Source organism: Antedon mediterranea, chromosome 10 (genome assembly GCF_964355755.1).
Source record: "Antedon mediterranea chromosome 10, ecAntMedi1.1, whole genome shotgun sequence".
Classification (NCBI taxonomy): domain Eukaryota; kingdom Metazoa; phylum Echinodermata; class Crinoidea; order Comatulida; family Antedonidae; genus Antedon; species Antedon mediterranea.
The window spans coordinates 6,069,725-6,088,600 of NC_092679.1; the positions used below are offsets into that span (position 1 = coordinate 6,069,725).

The 18,876-nt window shown below is 33.1% G+C and overlaps 2 protein-coding genes and 1 pseudogene across 2 annotated transcripts in view; all 3 read left to right on the forward strand.

Annotated features, from left to right (window-relative positions):
- Positions 1-16,418, forward strand: part of LOC140061076 (uncharacterized) — a 45,228-nt gene extending 28,810 nt beyond the window's left edge. Inside the window, exons 4-10 of the mRNA XM_072107500.1 lie at positions 8,805-9,022; positions 9,372-9,520; positions 9,834-9,923; positions 10,715-10,831; positions 11,570-11,677; positions 12,254-12,493; positions 12,843-16,418. Coding sequence (XP_071963601.1) covers positions 8,805-9,022; positions 9,372-9,520; positions 9,834-9,923; positions 10,715-10,831; positions 11,570-11,677; positions 12,254-12,493; positions 12,843-13,043 — 1,123 coding nt within the window. The 3' untranslated portion in view covers positions 13,044-16,418. The remainder of the gene's footprint in view (positions 1-8,804; positions 9,023-9,371; positions 9,521-9,833; positions 9,924-10,714; positions 10,832-11,569; positions 11,678-12,253; positions 12,494-12,842) is intronic.
- Positions 10,141-10,261, forward strand: LOC140061399 (5S ribosomal RNA; annotated as a pseudogene).
- Positions 16,419-16,961: 543 nt separating the features above from the next.
- LOC140060992 (inactive tyrosine-protein kinase 7-like) overlaps positions 16,962-18,876 on the forward strand; it is a 65,311-nt gene continuing 63,396 nt past the window's right edge. Inside the window, exon 1 of the mRNA XM_072107371.1 lies at positions 16,962-17,152. Coding sequence (XP_071963472.1) covers positions 17,086-17,152 — 67 coding nt within the window. The 5' untranslated portion in view covers positions 16,962-17,085. The remainder of the gene's footprint in view (positions 17,153-18,876) is intronic.

The following is an 18,876-nucleotide window of genomic DNA, read 5'->3' on the forward strand; positions in this document are numbered from 1 at the left end:
ACTCTTGTACAATACTTGTTATTAAGAAAATCACACAATTTCTGTAATAACACCCTGGAAAGTGCATTCAAGTGCTAATAATGATTGTTCATTATCTTGATCCAACATTTCAAACATGGCTTATATAAAATAATACTCTAAAGTGTCAAAAGCTAGACACATTATATTATATTTTATTTATGTTAAAGGAAAGTCTTTAAACAGTGATTGGGTTCGCTTTTGACAATCCTGGCTTTTATATATATTTTTATGTATTCTGTTGTAATTGTAATGAGCCGATATTGAATAAATCAAACCAAATTATATTCTATTATTCATGTGTCTAGAATACCTGAATAGAATGTCTTTTTATAGATTGAGTTTGAAGTTGATGTTCTTATTTTTAATGACTGTACTCTGTATTAAACAGATATCAGAAGCGGATTACAATTCTATATTTAGAAGCGGTTACGTTTGACTATGTTACCAATTGTATTTGTAGATTTTTATTACATGATCGAATCAGAGTGCATTAGTGATCTCCTAGAACACCATAAAACGCATTATTTCCGAAGGGCCCTGGACTCCCCAGTGTATTTGCTCACTACAATCGTATGTGCCCTCCACCAAAATAATCCTGGATCCGCCCCTCTGGATTAGGATGAAATTTAATTTGAGCAAATTCGTAATTATTCGATAAAAACGACAGAGGGAGGCATACCATTGTTTTAGTAACATCTAACGTTTGAAATCAATACCAGATCAATACCATGCATAATCCCACACGTTATTAAAAATAAATTTTCTCTTGTGGGGTTATTAATTTTAAATCATTTACGTTTTTGGATCTCTTATGATATTAACTACTCAATCGATAAAATCATTTAAATCTTAAAAACTCATTTTATCATTAATCAAAAATTAACAGATAGATTACATATCAATAAAATAATCCTATGAGAATATTTCTAGGCGGTATTCAGACATACCGTCATTTTGGAAGCATCCCCTACGAAGGTTTGTTTAACAGAGTGTCCCCAGGATATTTTTTAGATCATTATTTTCAAATAAAATAGAGGATAATATCTTGTACTTGATTAGCAACAAAGAAATTCAATCAATTAAAGGGAAAGCGCATAACCTTTTTTATTTTTTTTTAAAGTTGGCTTTGCTACCTATCCTAATTTACTGCAGTAATGATCCTCTTTATAAATTCATACAGTATTTTGTAATACTGTTTAATATCTTTTTTCAGCTGGTTCATTTTCATTACTAGCCTAAACGTTTTGTAGCTGAGAAGAATAGGACTGATTTTTAAAACATAAATTGTAAATGAATCTATAATGAGTAATTGTAGGCTAATGTTAAAAAGTAAGTTCTCTCTTGTTTACCCATTCTACATCCTAAATCCACAATGAGCTTTGTTCATACAATTTATCCAACCTTTCTTAAAAGATTCCAAAGATAATTTTTAAGACCATTTATAAACTAATTAGGCTGCCTTATGGAGATGGAATCAGTTTGATTAATTTACCATTGGGCATAAATTGTAGGATTAAACTGATTTAATCGCAAACTTAGGGTCATGGAAACGCAAATAAAGATGTAACGATAATGAAAAACAACAGAGAACATTCAGAATCTTGGTGATGCGTAATAGTTTTAGAGGCTACAGTGATTTACAGTTAGAATAATGAACTGGAACAAAAGGAACCTTCCGCTACCGGACTACCATCCTAATGTGTATTGTACAGGCTTTACTTTCAACCACGAAGATGCACCAGTATACTATACTGCAGGCTTTAATAAATTCAGGAAACCAGCAAACTACAGCAGATGGGAAGAGTCTAACAGCACAAGAAGGGCTCAGCAGGAAACAGTACCACCCCTAGCAAATCGCCAGTCCTTACAGTAAGACTGTTACAATTATGTTTCTACCATGTCTTCTTAAGACATTTAATTATTGACCTCGTGCCTAAATTAGTAATGATAATGGTTTTGTTTCTAGTAACCAGACACATTTTTGTTTATTGCAAAACTGTTTTTTTACATAGAGATGTCATAGGTCAGGTACAGGTAATACCAACATTCTTGAAACTTGGGTATAGAGACAATATTGTATATTCCTTTGCACTTCTAAATGGCACTGATATATAAATGTGTTTGTGTATCGTTGAACTTTTGGTGTTATGTTACTGCTTATTGGAAAATCTTCGAATCAAAAAGCATTGTTCAATGTTAGTTTGCAGAGCTCGGTTCTCTTATATAAAAGTGCATGGACAAATAAACATTAGCAAATGTTTGGCAAATAATGCTATCTCAAAATTGTCACCTCTGGCCTCTGCAGGATATTGTATTCACCTACTTGGTGTAAATTACAAGCTAACATTTTAGTGCATTATAATATATCATTAATGTTGAACATTTATTTAAAGATACTTTGCAGCATCATTTTGCACTACAGTATTATTTGTTGTCATGCTAATTTGAGGTAAAATTTGGCAAGTCATAAAACTCTATTTTCAGTTTTGTTTATACAAATACTTTACTTTCATCAAAATTGAATACAACAACAATTTAAGCACTTTGGCTCTTTTATATTTAAATACCTTTTACCACAAAATTCTTTAGAACGTCGTCAAATACAAATATTTAACTTTTTGAATAAAAGTTTTAGAATTTAGAAACATTTTTAGATTAGTTATGTTCAGAAGAACTGCCTAAATTCATACTCATACGGACATGGCGCCAAGGTAATGTTGTTATATTGTTATGTCGAGACATTTTATGCGATGTTTGTATTTAGGATTACAAGTTTTAGAATTGTATTTAAGTGAAAAATATGAATACTATTAAATTTGGAATACAGTACCAATTTTAACCAAATTTTGAGCTTGAATTTTTGGAGAGTTTAAGTTTGATGGTCAGATTTTAGAAATGTTAGTTTGTACAGTTTATATCTGCAAAGTTCTATCCATAAGAATTTGTTATTATAAAAAAAATTGTTATATAGTATAAACAAATAAAAATGTTTTTTTAGTTTTTTAAACGATCAAGATATTCTTTAATTTGATTAATTTTACCAGGCAGTTTGAGTCTGATTTGAATCGTTTGTTTGTATTTAAAACTAAAATGAAGAAAGTGTATTGTATTCAAATACAACATCTTGCCAAATCAAACTTTGACTTTGTCCTTTATGGGTGTCAATCTAGGTTTCATCTTTGAACAAGTTCCAAAGTTTAATAGGGTTATCGCAAGTCAATATTATATCCAGCAGGTTTAAAGCACAGCCGGTTGGTATGTATTTCAGTTTCAGTTTTTGTACTGACCAATTTTGGGACTTTTTTGGAGCTCATTAGGACAGGAGAAAGGACTAGAAACTTTTGCTTGTTGTGTTCTTAATATTCATCATAAATGGTTGCAGTATCGATTCTTTTTACGGTAAAAATAATTGATTTTTACGGTAAATATTAAGAAGATTTCCATGATGATGATGAATGGTTGTTTTAAAGAATAAAATCAGAAAGGATGACATGACTTTTTTTAATGCTGCCATAAGTGATCAAAAACGAGAATCTACCTCTGTTTCCATTTAAATGTTGACAATGTATATAATACCACTACCTCTTCACAAAAAGTAATCTTAAAAAGAGGCCCTTGTTAGCATAAACAAGTCGGCTAAACCTGTGGTAGCCACTGTGAACCGTGAACGACCATGCAGTAGGTTTCCTTTGGTCCACGGTTAGAATCCCATCCCCGATTTCCGTGTGTTTCACCTTACGAGTTGGAATACATGTATATAGTGCACCATCTTTCGGATGAGATGTTAAGCAATGGTTATCATATGAGGAGAACCAAAACTAGGCAAAAGGTGGCTCATCCTGTGACACCACTTCACCTTGTAAATAGAAAATAAAACTATTTCAAAGAGGATTTGATAGAAAACAGGAAAGTCAAGAAGGAAATATTTCGGGATGGATAGGGTGAAATTTAAGGTATTGTAATTTGTTGGAAAGCAATCTTTAACATGTGATTAAATTTCAAGGGTACAACTTTCTTTAAATCATATAGTTTCATTTTCCAAATTGTATAAATACATTAAAACCTCCTCCCTATCCACTGCATCCTTTTTCTCAATTTATGCTCAATGGATAGGTATACATAGTTTATGAAAAACTTATATTGTATTTTACTTAACTTTCAGTATTTACACAACTCTAGGATGGGCTGAATTTGAATGTAATCAACATCAAAGCATGGACCTATACATTAGGTTTTAATAATTTAATTAATCCAATTTATAAGTCCATGATTGGCAGATGATTGCAATGTTAGGGTGGTGTTATGTACCTGTCAGTCTCTCATTAAAACTCATCAAACCATGAATATAAATTGGTAGAATATACAATTTTACACACCTAATTAAACCGACACTATAAAGTTAGTAAATTCATGAAGGCAAAAAAACAAAACAGGCAAGTAATACCTGTAGTTAACAAAATATCATCCTGGCCATTTGATATTGAAAAGAAAACTCAATCAGATAATGTCAATCCATCAGATAAAAGTGGGAAAAGTTAGTCAATTACACAATTAATGTTTTTTTATGTGTTTCTTGGCGTTTTGGCTATTTGATATTGAGGACAATCTCCATCAGATAAAGGTGTGAAAAGTTACTCAATTACATAATGTTTTTTTATGTGTTTCTTGGTGTTTTGGCTATTTGATATTGAGGAAAATCTCCATCAGATAAAAGTGTGAACAGTTACTCAATTACATAATGTTTTTTTATGTGTTTCTTGGTGTTTTAGCCTTTGAGGACAATCTCCATCAGATAAAAGTGTGAACAGTTACTCAATTACATAATGTTTTTTTATGTGTTTCTTGGTGTTTTAGCCTTTGAGGACAATCTCCATCAGATAAAAGTGTGAACAGTTACTCAATTACATAATGTTTTTTTATGTGTTTCTTGGTGTTTTAGCCTTTGAGGACAATCTCCATCAGATAAAAGTGTGAACAGTTACTCAATTACATAATGTTTTTTTATGTGTTTCTTGGTGTTTTAGCCTTTGAGGACAATCTCCATCAGATAAAAGTGTGAACAGTTACTCAATTACATAATGTTTTTTTATGTGTTTCTTGGTGTTTTAGCCTTTGAGGACAATCTCCATCAGATAAAAGTGTGAACAGTTACTCAATTACATAATGTTTTTTTATGTGTTTCTTGGTGTTTTGGCCATTAAGGACAATCTCCATCAGATAAAAGTGTGAACAGTTACTCAATTACATAATGTTTTTTTATGTGTTTCTTGGTGTTTTGGCCATTAAGGACAATCTCCATCAGATAAAAGTGTGAACAGTTACTCAATTACATAATGTTTTTTTATGTGTTTCTTGGTGTTTTAGCCTTTGAGGACAATCTCCATCAGATAAAAGTGTGAACAGTTACTCAATTACATAATGTTTTTTTATGTGTTTCTTGGTGTTTTGGCCATTAAGGACAATCTCCATCAGATAAAAGTGTGAACAGTTACTCAATTACATAATGTTTTTTTATGTGTTTCTTGGTGTTTTGGCCATTAAGGACAATCTCCATCAGATAAAAGTGTGAACAGTTACTCAATTACATAATGTTTTTTTATGTGTTTCTTGGTGTTTTAGCCTTTGAGGACAATCTCCATCAGATAAAAGTGTGAACAGTTACTCAATTACATAATGTTTTTTTATGTGTTTCTTGGCGTTTTGGCTATTTGATATTGAGGACAATCTCCATCAGATAAAAGTGTGAACAGTTACTCAATTACATAATTAATTTTGTTTGTAGGTGTTCTTGATTTGCTGGCCATTTGATCCTGAAGAAAAACTTTATTTGATACTTTTCAAACTGTGTAAATTTCCGTTCTTAAAGTAAATAATTAATTCCTTCTTATGATTTAAAAGTAGACCAACTAGTTTTACGTTTCATTTGGGTAAGTATTTAGGTTGCCTAGTTTGTAATTATTCTTGGATTTTATATTTAGATTATCGTTTACAATGAGGTAAGTGGTACATTTTACATTTTAAGAAAGATTTTATTCTGTTCTTGGTTTTTTTAACAGCATATGTAAAGTACCAGATTAGCATAACTAAATATTGATGTATTTGTACCAACAGAGAAGAGTGAAGTTACTAATTTCACTCTTCTGTGATAACCAAAATGCAGTGAATTGGTATTGGTGTGTGGTAAACAATAAACAAACATAGTAATGCTGTAATATTTCAAGTAAACAACAAATATTCTGAAATTTCCGGACTTATCAGTATGACTTGTTTACTTTGTGGATGTAATGTACAATAGTTCATAAGATAAAATCTCATAAGATCCTTTAAGTATTTGGATATATGATAAAAGTATTTTATTATGATAAAAGTCTACCAAAGCGTTTGTATAGTTATAAACTGTTTGTTTACATATAAAGTTACCATAGTTTACACTATTAGCATGACCTGTAGAAGCCAAGTAATAAAAAAAGACATTTACATTTTTAAATGCTTCATATTAACTGTCTTGTTTTGAAGGTTTGCACGACGAAATCAAATGTTTGCGGTACACGATGTATATATAGTTCTGAAAAGAACTGTTAACTTTGATCGTTCTCATCCCTGAACTTTATATCAACTTTCTTGCTAATGTTGTATTAATGGGTCATACCTACATGCAACAAAAAAACTCTCAAGCCAAAGAGTTAAGATCACAATGGGTGGCTAAAATCTATAAACCACATTGAGACTTATTTATAAAAGGCTTGATAGGCTGGCAGAGGCGAGGTGAAACATCCTAAAATAACTTTTAATGTATATGTCATGTATGCTAGTTCTCCATCATCCTAAGGTTTTAATACTGTTCCGGTGAACTCTATACTGGAGCTTCAAAGTGCTGGAGAACAGAGCAGTGTAAATGGTTCCTCTGCTTTTCTTCATTTTTTGGTTATTTTGGGATATTTTATGAATAATTTTATAGGCGCTATTTACTGTAAAACTACCATTATTATTATTATTTAACAACAAAGAGCAAGATTTTTCTTCTCGGAGTCTGAGTATAGGCCTATATTTGATCACCAGGAGAAAGTATTATCCATATTATAGACTCAGTGTAATGTTCCTTGAGATACTCAGACATGTTACTTTACAGTTTAGTTAATACTTCATGGGTATCCTAATGCTAATTCTTTCATCAAACATAAGTTTGGAGTACTAAGATACTTTACATGCTTTTTAAAATGAGCATCGTATTATGGTGTGATCAGCATGGGTGGAAGGTAAGAATCTAGACTTTATACATTTCACAACAGGATTAGACACATTACAGATGTAAAACATGTTCTATAGGGGTATAATCAGGGAAGTATATTGTGTATATTGGCAACATGGGGAGGGCATTAGGTGGCCTTTGATCTCTCATATCCATAACCATAAGTGTTGTATTGTGGTTTACCATAAACTTGAGGTTTTGCTGTTTTGTGTACTCACTACCATTTTGTTCTACCGTAACTATTTTTAAAGATATGTGTGTTCAAAAGCTTTCTTTACCTAAATTATACTACAGTACAGAAAGAATGATATTAGTATAATTATTAGTAAGTAAGCCTGAATCCGATAAAACTACTTATTTTACTATGTAATTACGATAGTTATATTATTACTATTATTAGGTTCTTCAAATCTAGCCAACAAATTTTTGCGGTTTAAATTGTTTTGACCCAAATTGTACCTGGTATTTCCATTACATATTGACACACAGTAGGTGTATTAGAGTCACGCTATGAGTACTTGGTAGAATGAAACTTCCTTTTAGATTAGTATATTACATTATGAAATATGTAATTCAACTTATTGTGACTTTTTGGTTCACTATGAACATTTGTACCGTGTTTCTTCCAACGATGCGCTTTAAACAGCTTGCAAGAGCTTTAGAAATAATCTCACAGGAAATTTGAAATGATGGCGGAGGAAAAGGGAGTTAGGGACATTTCTCCAAGGTCAGAGTTCAGGAATATAGATTTACCAATTATTTATTGGTGGTTCATTATTCAATAAGGGCTAGTGTTATGTTATGTTTTCACTATGTTATAGATACTGAAACTAGAGACAGATGTAAATACAAATAAAGACTGTTATTTTATTCAGCTCAAGAAGTCGTGTCTCCATAACAACTTCGTGTCTCTCGTGCGCCCTCTATATCTTCTAGAAGATCATATTAATTATTTAGTACAATAATGTAACAGCTAGATGTTTATTTATGTTAGCCCAATAGATTAGATGCCTTTTTCTTACTGGTATGTATTGTTACCTGTCTTGATCCATGTAACAGTTTACTTATATAACTATATACAATATATCAACAATTGAACCAGGAAATAAATAACAAGTTATTATTATAAGTTGCTTCTAAAAATACATTTTTTTTTCAGAATTTTTGTCTCATTTCATGCCTCTCGTACGTACGTGACTTTGAAAATGTATATTAATTTCAATTTTTTCAAAGAGTTAAGTTAATTAACATAAAGTTATTACTGAATTTGACTGTTGAAATACATAGTTTGCTTAAAAATAGAGGGGGCACTGTAATGTTAAACTTTTTTATTAACAACCATACTATACATCTTGGTACTATGACATTGCTGCTATGTACAAGCTAAAAATATGATCCGTCTGACTGGAAAATTAAAAAACTGAAAAAATATTTTGTAAATATGCTATTTATAAAAATGTTCATATGTACCGGTAATAAAAAAAAATGTTCAATTACCACTTAATTTGAAAAAAAAATTAATTTATTCTTACAGAAAGAAACAAAACCCCCTTTATGAAGATTTTAACGGACAGCCTCCGGAAAAGAAAGTGTTCGTTATTGATGATGACCTCAAGAAACCGACATCGTCGTCATGTTGCGGCAAATTGAAATGTTTCCGCAATAATTGTATCATACCAGTTGTAATCGTTCTTGCTTTGGCTGCAATAGTTCTAGTTCTTCTGATGGTCTTTGGGGTCGTAGAACAAAAAGGTAAATATATTTATAATAAAGTTAAAACTAGACAAAATGAGCAAGTCTTGGAAAGAGAAATTGTTTATTTGAGGGGGATATTGAATATGTTGACTTAATCTATGTTATGTTCCACAGGCAAATCCAGTCTTTATAAACAGAGGGGTGTTAACATTCAATATTAATAGTCTGTCAAAAATCATAAAGTAATTCATTATAATTTCATTTTACCAGCAATAGGGGGATCGCGCTTCCTCCAGGATTCGCCCCTGTGTCCAAAAGTCCAAAGAGAAGGAAATATTTTTTAAAAAGTTTAACAGCAATTTTTAATTGAAACAAATGTTTACTGATTATTTTTTGCTTTTTTTAGAATCTGGAGCAATTTCAGATGAGGTGATTCAGCCAGCTAGCACTTTATCACCGAGTGCTTGGCCAACTATGGATCCTAGCATGTCCCCGGAATATCTTCTGGAAAAGTTACTGTTACAACAAGATCAGATTTTAGAATTAACACAAAAAGTAAGTTTTCTATTTTTTTTTCTCGCCAAATACATGTATTTTGTAAGTACTGTTGATCAAATTTGAGGCTCAATGAAATAAGTAGCATTGAGACTGTCGGATGAATATTAAACCAAATGATTGAAGTGTACTTTTTAAACTAGAGATTATAACAGCGGAAATGATAATAAATAGGCCTAAGTAGCCTAGCTCTTTTGTGAAAAAAAGATGCATGTGGAGATTTTATTTAAAAAAAAGTAAATGTAGTGAAACCACTATTGATTCTGTATAAAAAAATAAAAAGTTATTGTTAACTTTTGCTTTGTTTTTACAGATTGAAGATCTAGAAAAGACTTTATCTGGTGAGGGTGATCAAGAACTAAATACTTCAGATAGTACACGTATCACAGTGAATTCTAACAAGGTATGATTATGAAACAGAAAACTGTAGGCCTACAATTAAAGTTAGTTTGCTTGGAGGGGGCTTAGGTTTAAAGTGCTTTAAGGCCAGTTCACACCAGACGTGAAAAAGTGACATGCTTCACATTCATCAGTAGACACCCAACCTGAAGAGGTTTGCATAGAAAATGTGTTACCTTGCTGCTGGGGGGAATCCAGCCTTTATATGAACAACAACATATATATACGGCCATACTGCGTTGAAACACCGGTTCTCGTCAGATCACCGAAGTTAAGCAACGTTGGGCCCGGTTGCGTTCTGGATGGGAGACCGTCTAGAAATCGTGGCGGGTGCTGTATATACTGGAGAGTGATGGTGTAATGGTAATATCGGACTAGCATGTGATAGGCATGGGTTCGAGGTTATCTGTACCATACTAATTGCATCCTTAGGCAAGATGCTTTACTCTCATTGCCTAATCTGGTAGGCGCTGCACTGCTGGCTGCCGTGGGTCCGTGGAGGGCCTAATCCTAATTTCCTCACTGAGGACAAATATTAATACAAAATACAAAAAAAAAAAAATACAAATACAAATTCCGCAGGGGTGAGAAGGAACTTTTATAAAAGATTACAACTCTTCATTCATTATTCATGCATCACTACAGTATTTAAATTGATACTTCTATTCCTTTAATAAATTCATTTTTTTTCGTTTCTTTTTTTAGTTACTCTTCAATTCACTTTCTTCCATCTTTTAGTCATCTATCTAGCCAACATCTTATTGTATGATTTAATTTGTTATTGTTTTCTTACAGATAAAAGAACTTGAACAGAGTCTAGAAGACCATAAGACAAATTCTGACAGTCGATTATCTGCAGAGGAATCAAGTTCTCAAGCTGCCTTGCTTTCAATCGCTCAGTTACAAGTTCAAGTGAGTTAATCAATATACTGTGAATATGCTACTATAGCATACAGAATGTAAACATCTAAAAAAAATCTTTTCTTTAAAAAAATCTAGTTGACCCAATTATTATTGTCAACTCTAAAACAAAGTTAGAATTGTGCCCCTTTCTTATACTAAAAAAATGTTTTGAAAAATGTATAAGTAGCACTTTACTTGGAATTTTCAAATAAATATTTTAAAATATTATATTGTGTCGAAAATATTAGTGGCTACTTTAACTATAGATGGCAGCAAACATATCTGAATGATTAGTAGCCAAAAATTGTTTCTATGCACTTAACTGGTACTGTAGTGTTACCTGAAAATAGAGTTTTGGCCATTTTACTTTTTGCTTATTTTATTTATATCTCCATTGAGATCCAGCCACTGATAGCTACAGCATTGTCATTTTTTCAGTGCTAATTTTTTTTGTATCTCCATTGAGATCCAGCCACTGATACCCACAGCATTGTCATTTTTTCAGTGCTTATTTTATTTGTATCTCCATTGAGATCCAGCCACTGATACCCACAGCATTGTCATTTTTTCAGTGCTTATTTTATTTGTAACGCCATTGAGATCCAGCCACTGATACCTACAGCATTGTAATTTTTTCAGTGCTTATTTTATTTGTATTTCCATTGAGATTCTGCCACTGATACCCACAGCATTGAAATTTTTTAGTATTTGCCTTTTGATTTATATAATAATGTTGTTTATTTGCAGCAAATGGAAGATGATGATGCCATTAATGACAGAGTTGACGACATCGAAACTCTATTATCTGGAAAAGTTACTACACTTGAAACAAACCAAATGTCGTTGACAAGCAGGGTATGTACTTTTGTATTATGTATAAATATAATACAGCATGCATAACATTTGGAGATTGAATCAAATTGAGGGAGAGATGGACAGAATTTGATAAAATAAACTTATAAGAACATTGAAAAAACATACTAAAATTGTCCAAACATTTTTGCCCAATTCATGGATATTGGTGGAGCACTGTGGCGCAGTGGTTAGAGTATTAGACTTGCAATCAAGAGGTTGCCAGTTCAAGCCCCGGCACGGTCACTGCAGTGTTGTGTCTTTGAACAAGACTCTTTATCCACATTGTTCCTCCCCACCCAGGTGATAGAAATGGGTACCGGTATGTAAAAAGTACTGGGAAAACTCGTTTGTACGGGAGGAGTGGCGTACCCCCTACAAACATACACGCTTAGTGGAGTGGAGTGGCCCAAATGCTAAAGAAATGGGAAATGGGCACCACGGCCGTTAGCATTAGCTTAGGTTTCGACTTTACCTTTAAGGGTGTCCGATGATATTTGAAAAAATGTTTATGGGGCCTTCTGTTGCTAATACTGATTTAAATAAATATAAATTATTTTTCTTTTATTCCTCATTCAGGTAAATCTACTTGAAACATCAGACATGAAATTTGATGTAAAATTAACAACAGTTAACCACACTCTGACAGAAGAAGTTGACTCAGTAAGCAAAATGATGGGACCAAGAGGATACAATGGCTCGCAGGGACAGACAGGACCATCAGGGGCTGGTAATCTTAGCCTATGTGAATATAGCATTGCTCAGCATGGCAGCAGTATCAGTAATACCATCACTGAAGTTTCTATGACACCAACTGCTGTAAGTCTTTGTTATGTTATCATTGGTACCAACAGATATGTAAATAATGCTTTTTCTCCTCTTAATCCTAATTATTTCGTCCTTTAAATGAGAGGTAAAGCTGTTGGTTCATATATTTCCATTTCACTGTCCTCTTACCGAGAATCATCATAAGCCAAACACACCAATAACTGAATACTAAACTCATAAAGACACAATGTTCTCTTTTTTTTTCATCTTATTAGAGAACTAACTCTGTTTGGTGGTTTGGTATTCATTTGTTAAACCATGTGTTTTTTTTTTATTGTACAGGATTTTCTGAATTTTGGATGTGCTTTTCACGTTAATTTAAATTTTTTCATTTTTATAGGATGATGTTGTATTTGGTGTTACCTGTTCCACAAGAGGTGGCAGTAATTATATTCTTAAAGTAGTTACTAGTAACATACCTGCAACACTGGGACAAAAAGAGTACACTTGCCAATGTGCCGGAACCGACACATTATTCGAAAATGCTCCTAATGCTCGTTACTGCTATCTACATTACTGGAAGTGTCCAAAGATGAGTTAAGCACATCAATAGACTGTCTGTACCCATTACTGCTATCTATACCAATATACCAAGCCCCAGACGAGTTAAGCACATCAATAGACTGTGCCCATTACTGCTATCTATACCAATATACCAAGCCCCAGATGAGTTAAGCACATCAATAGACTGTGCCCATTACTGCTATCTATACCAATATACCAAGCCCCAGATGAGTTAAGCACATCAATAGACTGTCTGTACACATTACTGCTATCTATACCAATATACCAAGCCCCAGATGAGTTAAGCACATCAATAGACTGTCTGTGCTCATTACTGCTATCTATACCAATATACCAAGCCCCAGATGAGTTAAGCACATCAATAGACTGGCTGTGCTCATTACTGCTATCTATGACCCAGATGATTTAAATATATAATATAATAATTTTATATTCATACTGTAATATTTTACCTGCCATATACACTATTTCTAAGGCGTTCTTTTATAAATTAGTTTTATCTGAATGTTTTAAATGTATATAAAAGAAAGAAATGTATAAAATGTCGATAAATACTGTTGAACAATCAGAAAAGACAGATTTCTGTAACTTCAAATCAATTCAGATCAACTTTGTGCTGTTTGTCAAATTGCTGTTTTATTTTGAAAAAATATAGTATTGTATTGTTTTTTTAATTGAATAAAAATTTAAAAAAGAAACATAAAAATGAATATAAAATAATATTTTTGGTTTTTAGGTAATTGACAGACTTTCTAAGACTTTTCATAATTAGGTTTCATTCACACTGGATTGAGTGTGGTGGGGAGAAAACTACGGACTGTGTTACCTTTTATTTACTACACATATACGTTTTATACAGAAAAATTAGTTAGTGTGAACGGTAGTACTGTACTAATAAACACTGCACTCATTTCTCAGTGTGAATGCACCTTATGAGGTATCCCTCTCTCTGATGAAGAAGTAAATGATCCTAGTGGTGAACTGTATATACATTCCAAGTAGAATTTAGGTTACTATAAGGCTAAACACACATGAGTATAAATTGGTACGTTGTGATTGACCTTCTTTCACAGCAAAACATCTCTAATTTCAACCAAAATATGTTGTGTCACAACTCATTTTATTTTAAATTCTTTATAACAATATATTATTGGTTTCTCTAGCTATGCAATTTATATTATTTTGCTTTGAAACTATATGATATAAAAATAATATTAAAATAAAAAAATATAACCTATATTAAATATTACAGAAAATAAATTGCATTTTTTAAATTGTACCGTGTAGATTTCAAACAAGTAATATTGTAATCTTCACTAAATAAATAATACACATCATAGTTAATAATTAAGTTTAAATTTTCATACAATAATTAGAATTATGAATATTACATTAATATTCAAATATCTTCTAAAACAATTTTCTTGTTAATTTATCTTTAGTATAATATTTTTGTTTTATATTTGTTACTACTGCCAATAGCTATATTTTGATGTCCTGAATTGCAAGAATCACAAATTGATGATTTGAATTTTATTTAAACACCAAAAAAATTAGGTAATATAAGAAAAAAAAATAGAGAGAAAAAGAGAAATATATTTAATCGTCTCAACAAATTATAGAATAGAAAATTTACCTTATATATTGTTTTATCATAATTCACCTTGTTTCTTTTATTTTTTAATAAAAGTATTTTAATCCCAAATATGGTATTCAGAATAAAATTTATATATTGGGATTGTGAACTCTTTGTTCAAATGTTTTCTTTAGAAACTGATTATGTATTAATTTCTTTTTTAATTATCCTATATATAGAATCCTGTAAATAGTTACTTCTCCTTGTATTTTATCAGTTGTAAATATATTATAAATAATATACAGTTAAACTTGTAATAGCTGTCTTGTATGTTAGAACTATGCACATGCAGTATATGTAATGTTACATATAGGTAATTATCATTTGCATAATCAATTGCATTTATTGCTTGAAAGTAACTGATGTAACGGTGCCTATAGATTTGAGTTGGTCCTCCTTAAATACCAAGCACAACACACAAGTCCTATCAATCTTAACCAATACCCTAACTTCATACTGGTAGGGTGTAGTTTTACTTGGTAGGAGGGCCGTTCTGTTCTTAAATATGTAATTGGTGCGGGAATTGGTGCACTAGTCTGTTCAATCTGGATTTTATCCAAGTTGATAGGTATGCTCTGTCTATGCATGGAGTATCGCCCCATGGTCTATACTCGCCCCATGGTCTATGCTCGCCCCATGGTCTATGCTTTCCCCATGTTCTATGCTCGCCCCATGGTCTATGCTCTCTCCATGGTCTATGCTCTCCCCATGGTCTATGCTCTCTCCATGGTCTATACTCACCCCATGGTCTATGCTTTCCCCATGTTCTATGCTCGCCCCATGGTCTATGCTCTCTCCATGGTCTATGCTCTCCCCATGGTCTATGCTCGCCCCACGGTCTATACTCACCCCATGGTCTATGCTTTCCCCATGTTCTATGCTTTCCCCATGTTCTATGCTCTCTCCATGGTCTATGCTCTCTCCATGGTCTATGCTTTCCCCATGGTCTATGCTTTCCCCATGGTCTATGCTTTCCCCATGTTCTATGCTTTCCCCATGTTCTATGCTCTCTCCATGGTCTATGCTCTCTCCATGGTCTATGCTTTCCCCATGGTCTATGCTCGCCCCATTGTCTATGCTCTCCCCATGGTCTATGCTCGCCCCATGGTCTATGCTCTCTCCACGGTCTATACTCACCCCACGGTCTATGCTCGCCCCACGGTCTATGCTCGCCCCACGGTCTATGCTCGCCCCACGGTCTATGCTCGCCCCACGGTCTATGCTCGCCCCACGGTCTATGCTCGCCCCACGGTCTATGCTCGCCCCATGGTCTATGCTCGCCCCATGGTCTATGCTCGCCCCATGGTCTATGCTCGCCCCATGGTCTATGCTCTCTCCATGGTCTATACTCTCTCCATGGTCTATGTTACAATGTACTTGCTCTATCCTTTCTGTAAATAGATAACAAGATTCAAATCATCTTTTTAAAATTTGTAAATAAGTAAACGTAAGGTCTATGTTACACTGACTGCTTCCATTAAAAAATGTATGTAAACAAATGCGTCTTATTGTTTGAAGTATCTTAGGAATTAAATTCAATTGTTCAATGTTTGATGGTAGCTGTCATTATTATGATTGAATCTTTTGTTATCACAATGTTGTTGTCAGAAGATTGTTGTTATTGTTTTTTTTCTTATTTTTATTTTGTTTCCATGGTGATAATCAAACGAGAATAGCCATTTTGTTTTATCATGGCAACAGCAAATTTGTAAATACAATACTTAAAATGTTATTAATAAAAGATATAAAAATTGATGTTTGTTTATTTCATTTGACTTCAGTTGATAGTATGATAGATACGATAATGTTGTGTATAGATGGTGATGATTAATTAGGCCTAATATCGAAACATTTTTTTATGGCGTACAAATATCTCGGCACCTAACAATTATAACAATTTAAGGGAGATTTAAATATTTTAAAATTTATTTTTAGGTCTCAATGCAGTATGATTAAATATTAATATAACAATCTAATACCAATATAATTTATTATATATCCCTGAAATTTTGCTTTTCATAAATCGACAGAAAGAATATACCATACCGTGTAAACAATAACGGTTTATTGTATCATAAATTATAATATAGAGTCTAAGAGAAGGATGATTATTACTATGTTGTGTCCTGTGTAAAACAATGATGAAATTATTTCATAATGAAAAAGAAAACTTTTGTAATGTGACGTTGTTAAATAATTGTTTGCGCCCCCTATTGTTTAATCTAACATAAGAAAGAGCGAGCGTACTTAGCCGTGTGTACTTATCTTTCTTCTAATAGCGTGCGTTGAGTGTGGGGCTTCAACGACGACTACCGGTAGGCGACAACAGAGGCGAGGATATTTTACCGTAGCTGTCGCAAGATTTTTGTTTTGGAGAGGAAAATCTACATAAATTTTGCCAAAACTTAAATGAAAATTCAAAATGGCTTGTTGGAATTATAACCCGATGTCTTTCTCTGGGATGTTGTTTGTCTTTGTTTATCTAAGCGGTAGGTATCTTGCTTCTGTTATATCACGTATCGAGTAGGCTTGCATCGGCTGTCTGGGTGGGACTTACTAAAAGTAGTTTCAAGGGTGCAGACGATAGCCGGAAACGTCAAACTTTTGATGCCTGATGGCTTACCAACTGAAAAAAATATGCCCTATGAATTTAACATAAAAATTTGAATTTTTACTTGAATTTACTGCTCTTGTGGAGAAAGAGTTAAGATGTGATCCCCTGCTGGCCCCGATACTGTGTAGTTAGTTTTGTATTGAAAACTATCATTTATTTTAATAAAGATACTTTACAGAACCTACCTACCAGTACAATTAATTTACACATCAGGTTTTACAGATGACAGAATGCTGGTTGGGTGGGGTCTAAGATTATAAAAAAAAAGTGGTGGGGAAGCAGTTTCACTAGGCCCAGGGCTAATTATAATATTGGTGACAAAATGTAGACAATTATATCGCGATGATACTGCTTTAATGGAAAGTAAATAAAACTAATCATGCATAAATAAATATTTTATTTATTTAATCTTTAAGGAAATTGAATGCGTAATGCATTGTTTTCTGAATACATTTATGAATTGAGCGAAAATTATTGTTGATGTATAGAAAAGAACAAAATTTACACTGGCAGATAGATCCAGTATTTTGTTTAATTAATTAATTTCACAGGGATTGGACAAAAATTTTGAAGATTAATTGTTGAACTTAAACTAATGTCGTATTAGCCGATCTTTTTGCATTTTAATGTTTTATTTAATTATTTGTCACTACTCAAAACTCACATTTACTGATATTTTTGGCAGTGTCATGAGCAATGACCGTTGAAATGGCGCTATATAAATAAAAAAATTGATTGATATATATCGGAGAATCAGACTTTGGCGCATTTGTAATTTTTGGAATTTAGAAGTTTTGTTGTTAATTATGGTTAGTACAGTAGTAATATTAATATCAAGGTAACTCTTATATATACATAACATCGGCAGGGGTTTGAGGCTCACTCACTCCATGGTTCTGGTGGTAGAACGAGTCTTCTCGGATAAGGACTATAAACCGTGGGTTCAGTGTACACATCTAGCTTGTGTGCATTTTAAAGAACCTAGTACATCTTTCGAGACGAGTAGGGGGTTACCCCGGTGTATTAGTACATCACAGCCACTGATCACCAACTGGGCCCTCTGGGAGACCAGTCATTGACTGAAGAGGTTACCCAGTATAAATCTACGCTCGCGCTAACCGTTCGCCAATGGCGACTGGAGTCTCCATTTGGCGAAAATAATTATTGCTTCGTTCGCCAAATTGGCGAAAACACATTTCCAAGCCTAGGCCTAGCCTGATCGGCGTGACTTCTTATGGGAGCGAGAATTCGCCACACTTTGGTACTTTCTGACTCGGGTACACTTTTTACCACCACAGCATTTTATGTGACGACGTCACGATCGCCTTGTTCATTTTTTTTAGTTCTGTTTAAACATGCGCAGAGCGTGCCTCGATGACGTTTTAATGACACACAGTTAATGTGATTGGTTCGTGGCCGGCCGTCGACGTGATGATGAGCGAATAAAACTAAAAGGGGAAGTCCCTATTCTTCGACGTAGAAAATGAACTTCGAGAAGAAAATGTAAACAGCAACATGTGGACGAATACTTCCGTAAACGAGGCTGTTCTGTTATTTAAAAAGGGGAATTTTAAATTTAACAAAGTAATTGCCTCAATA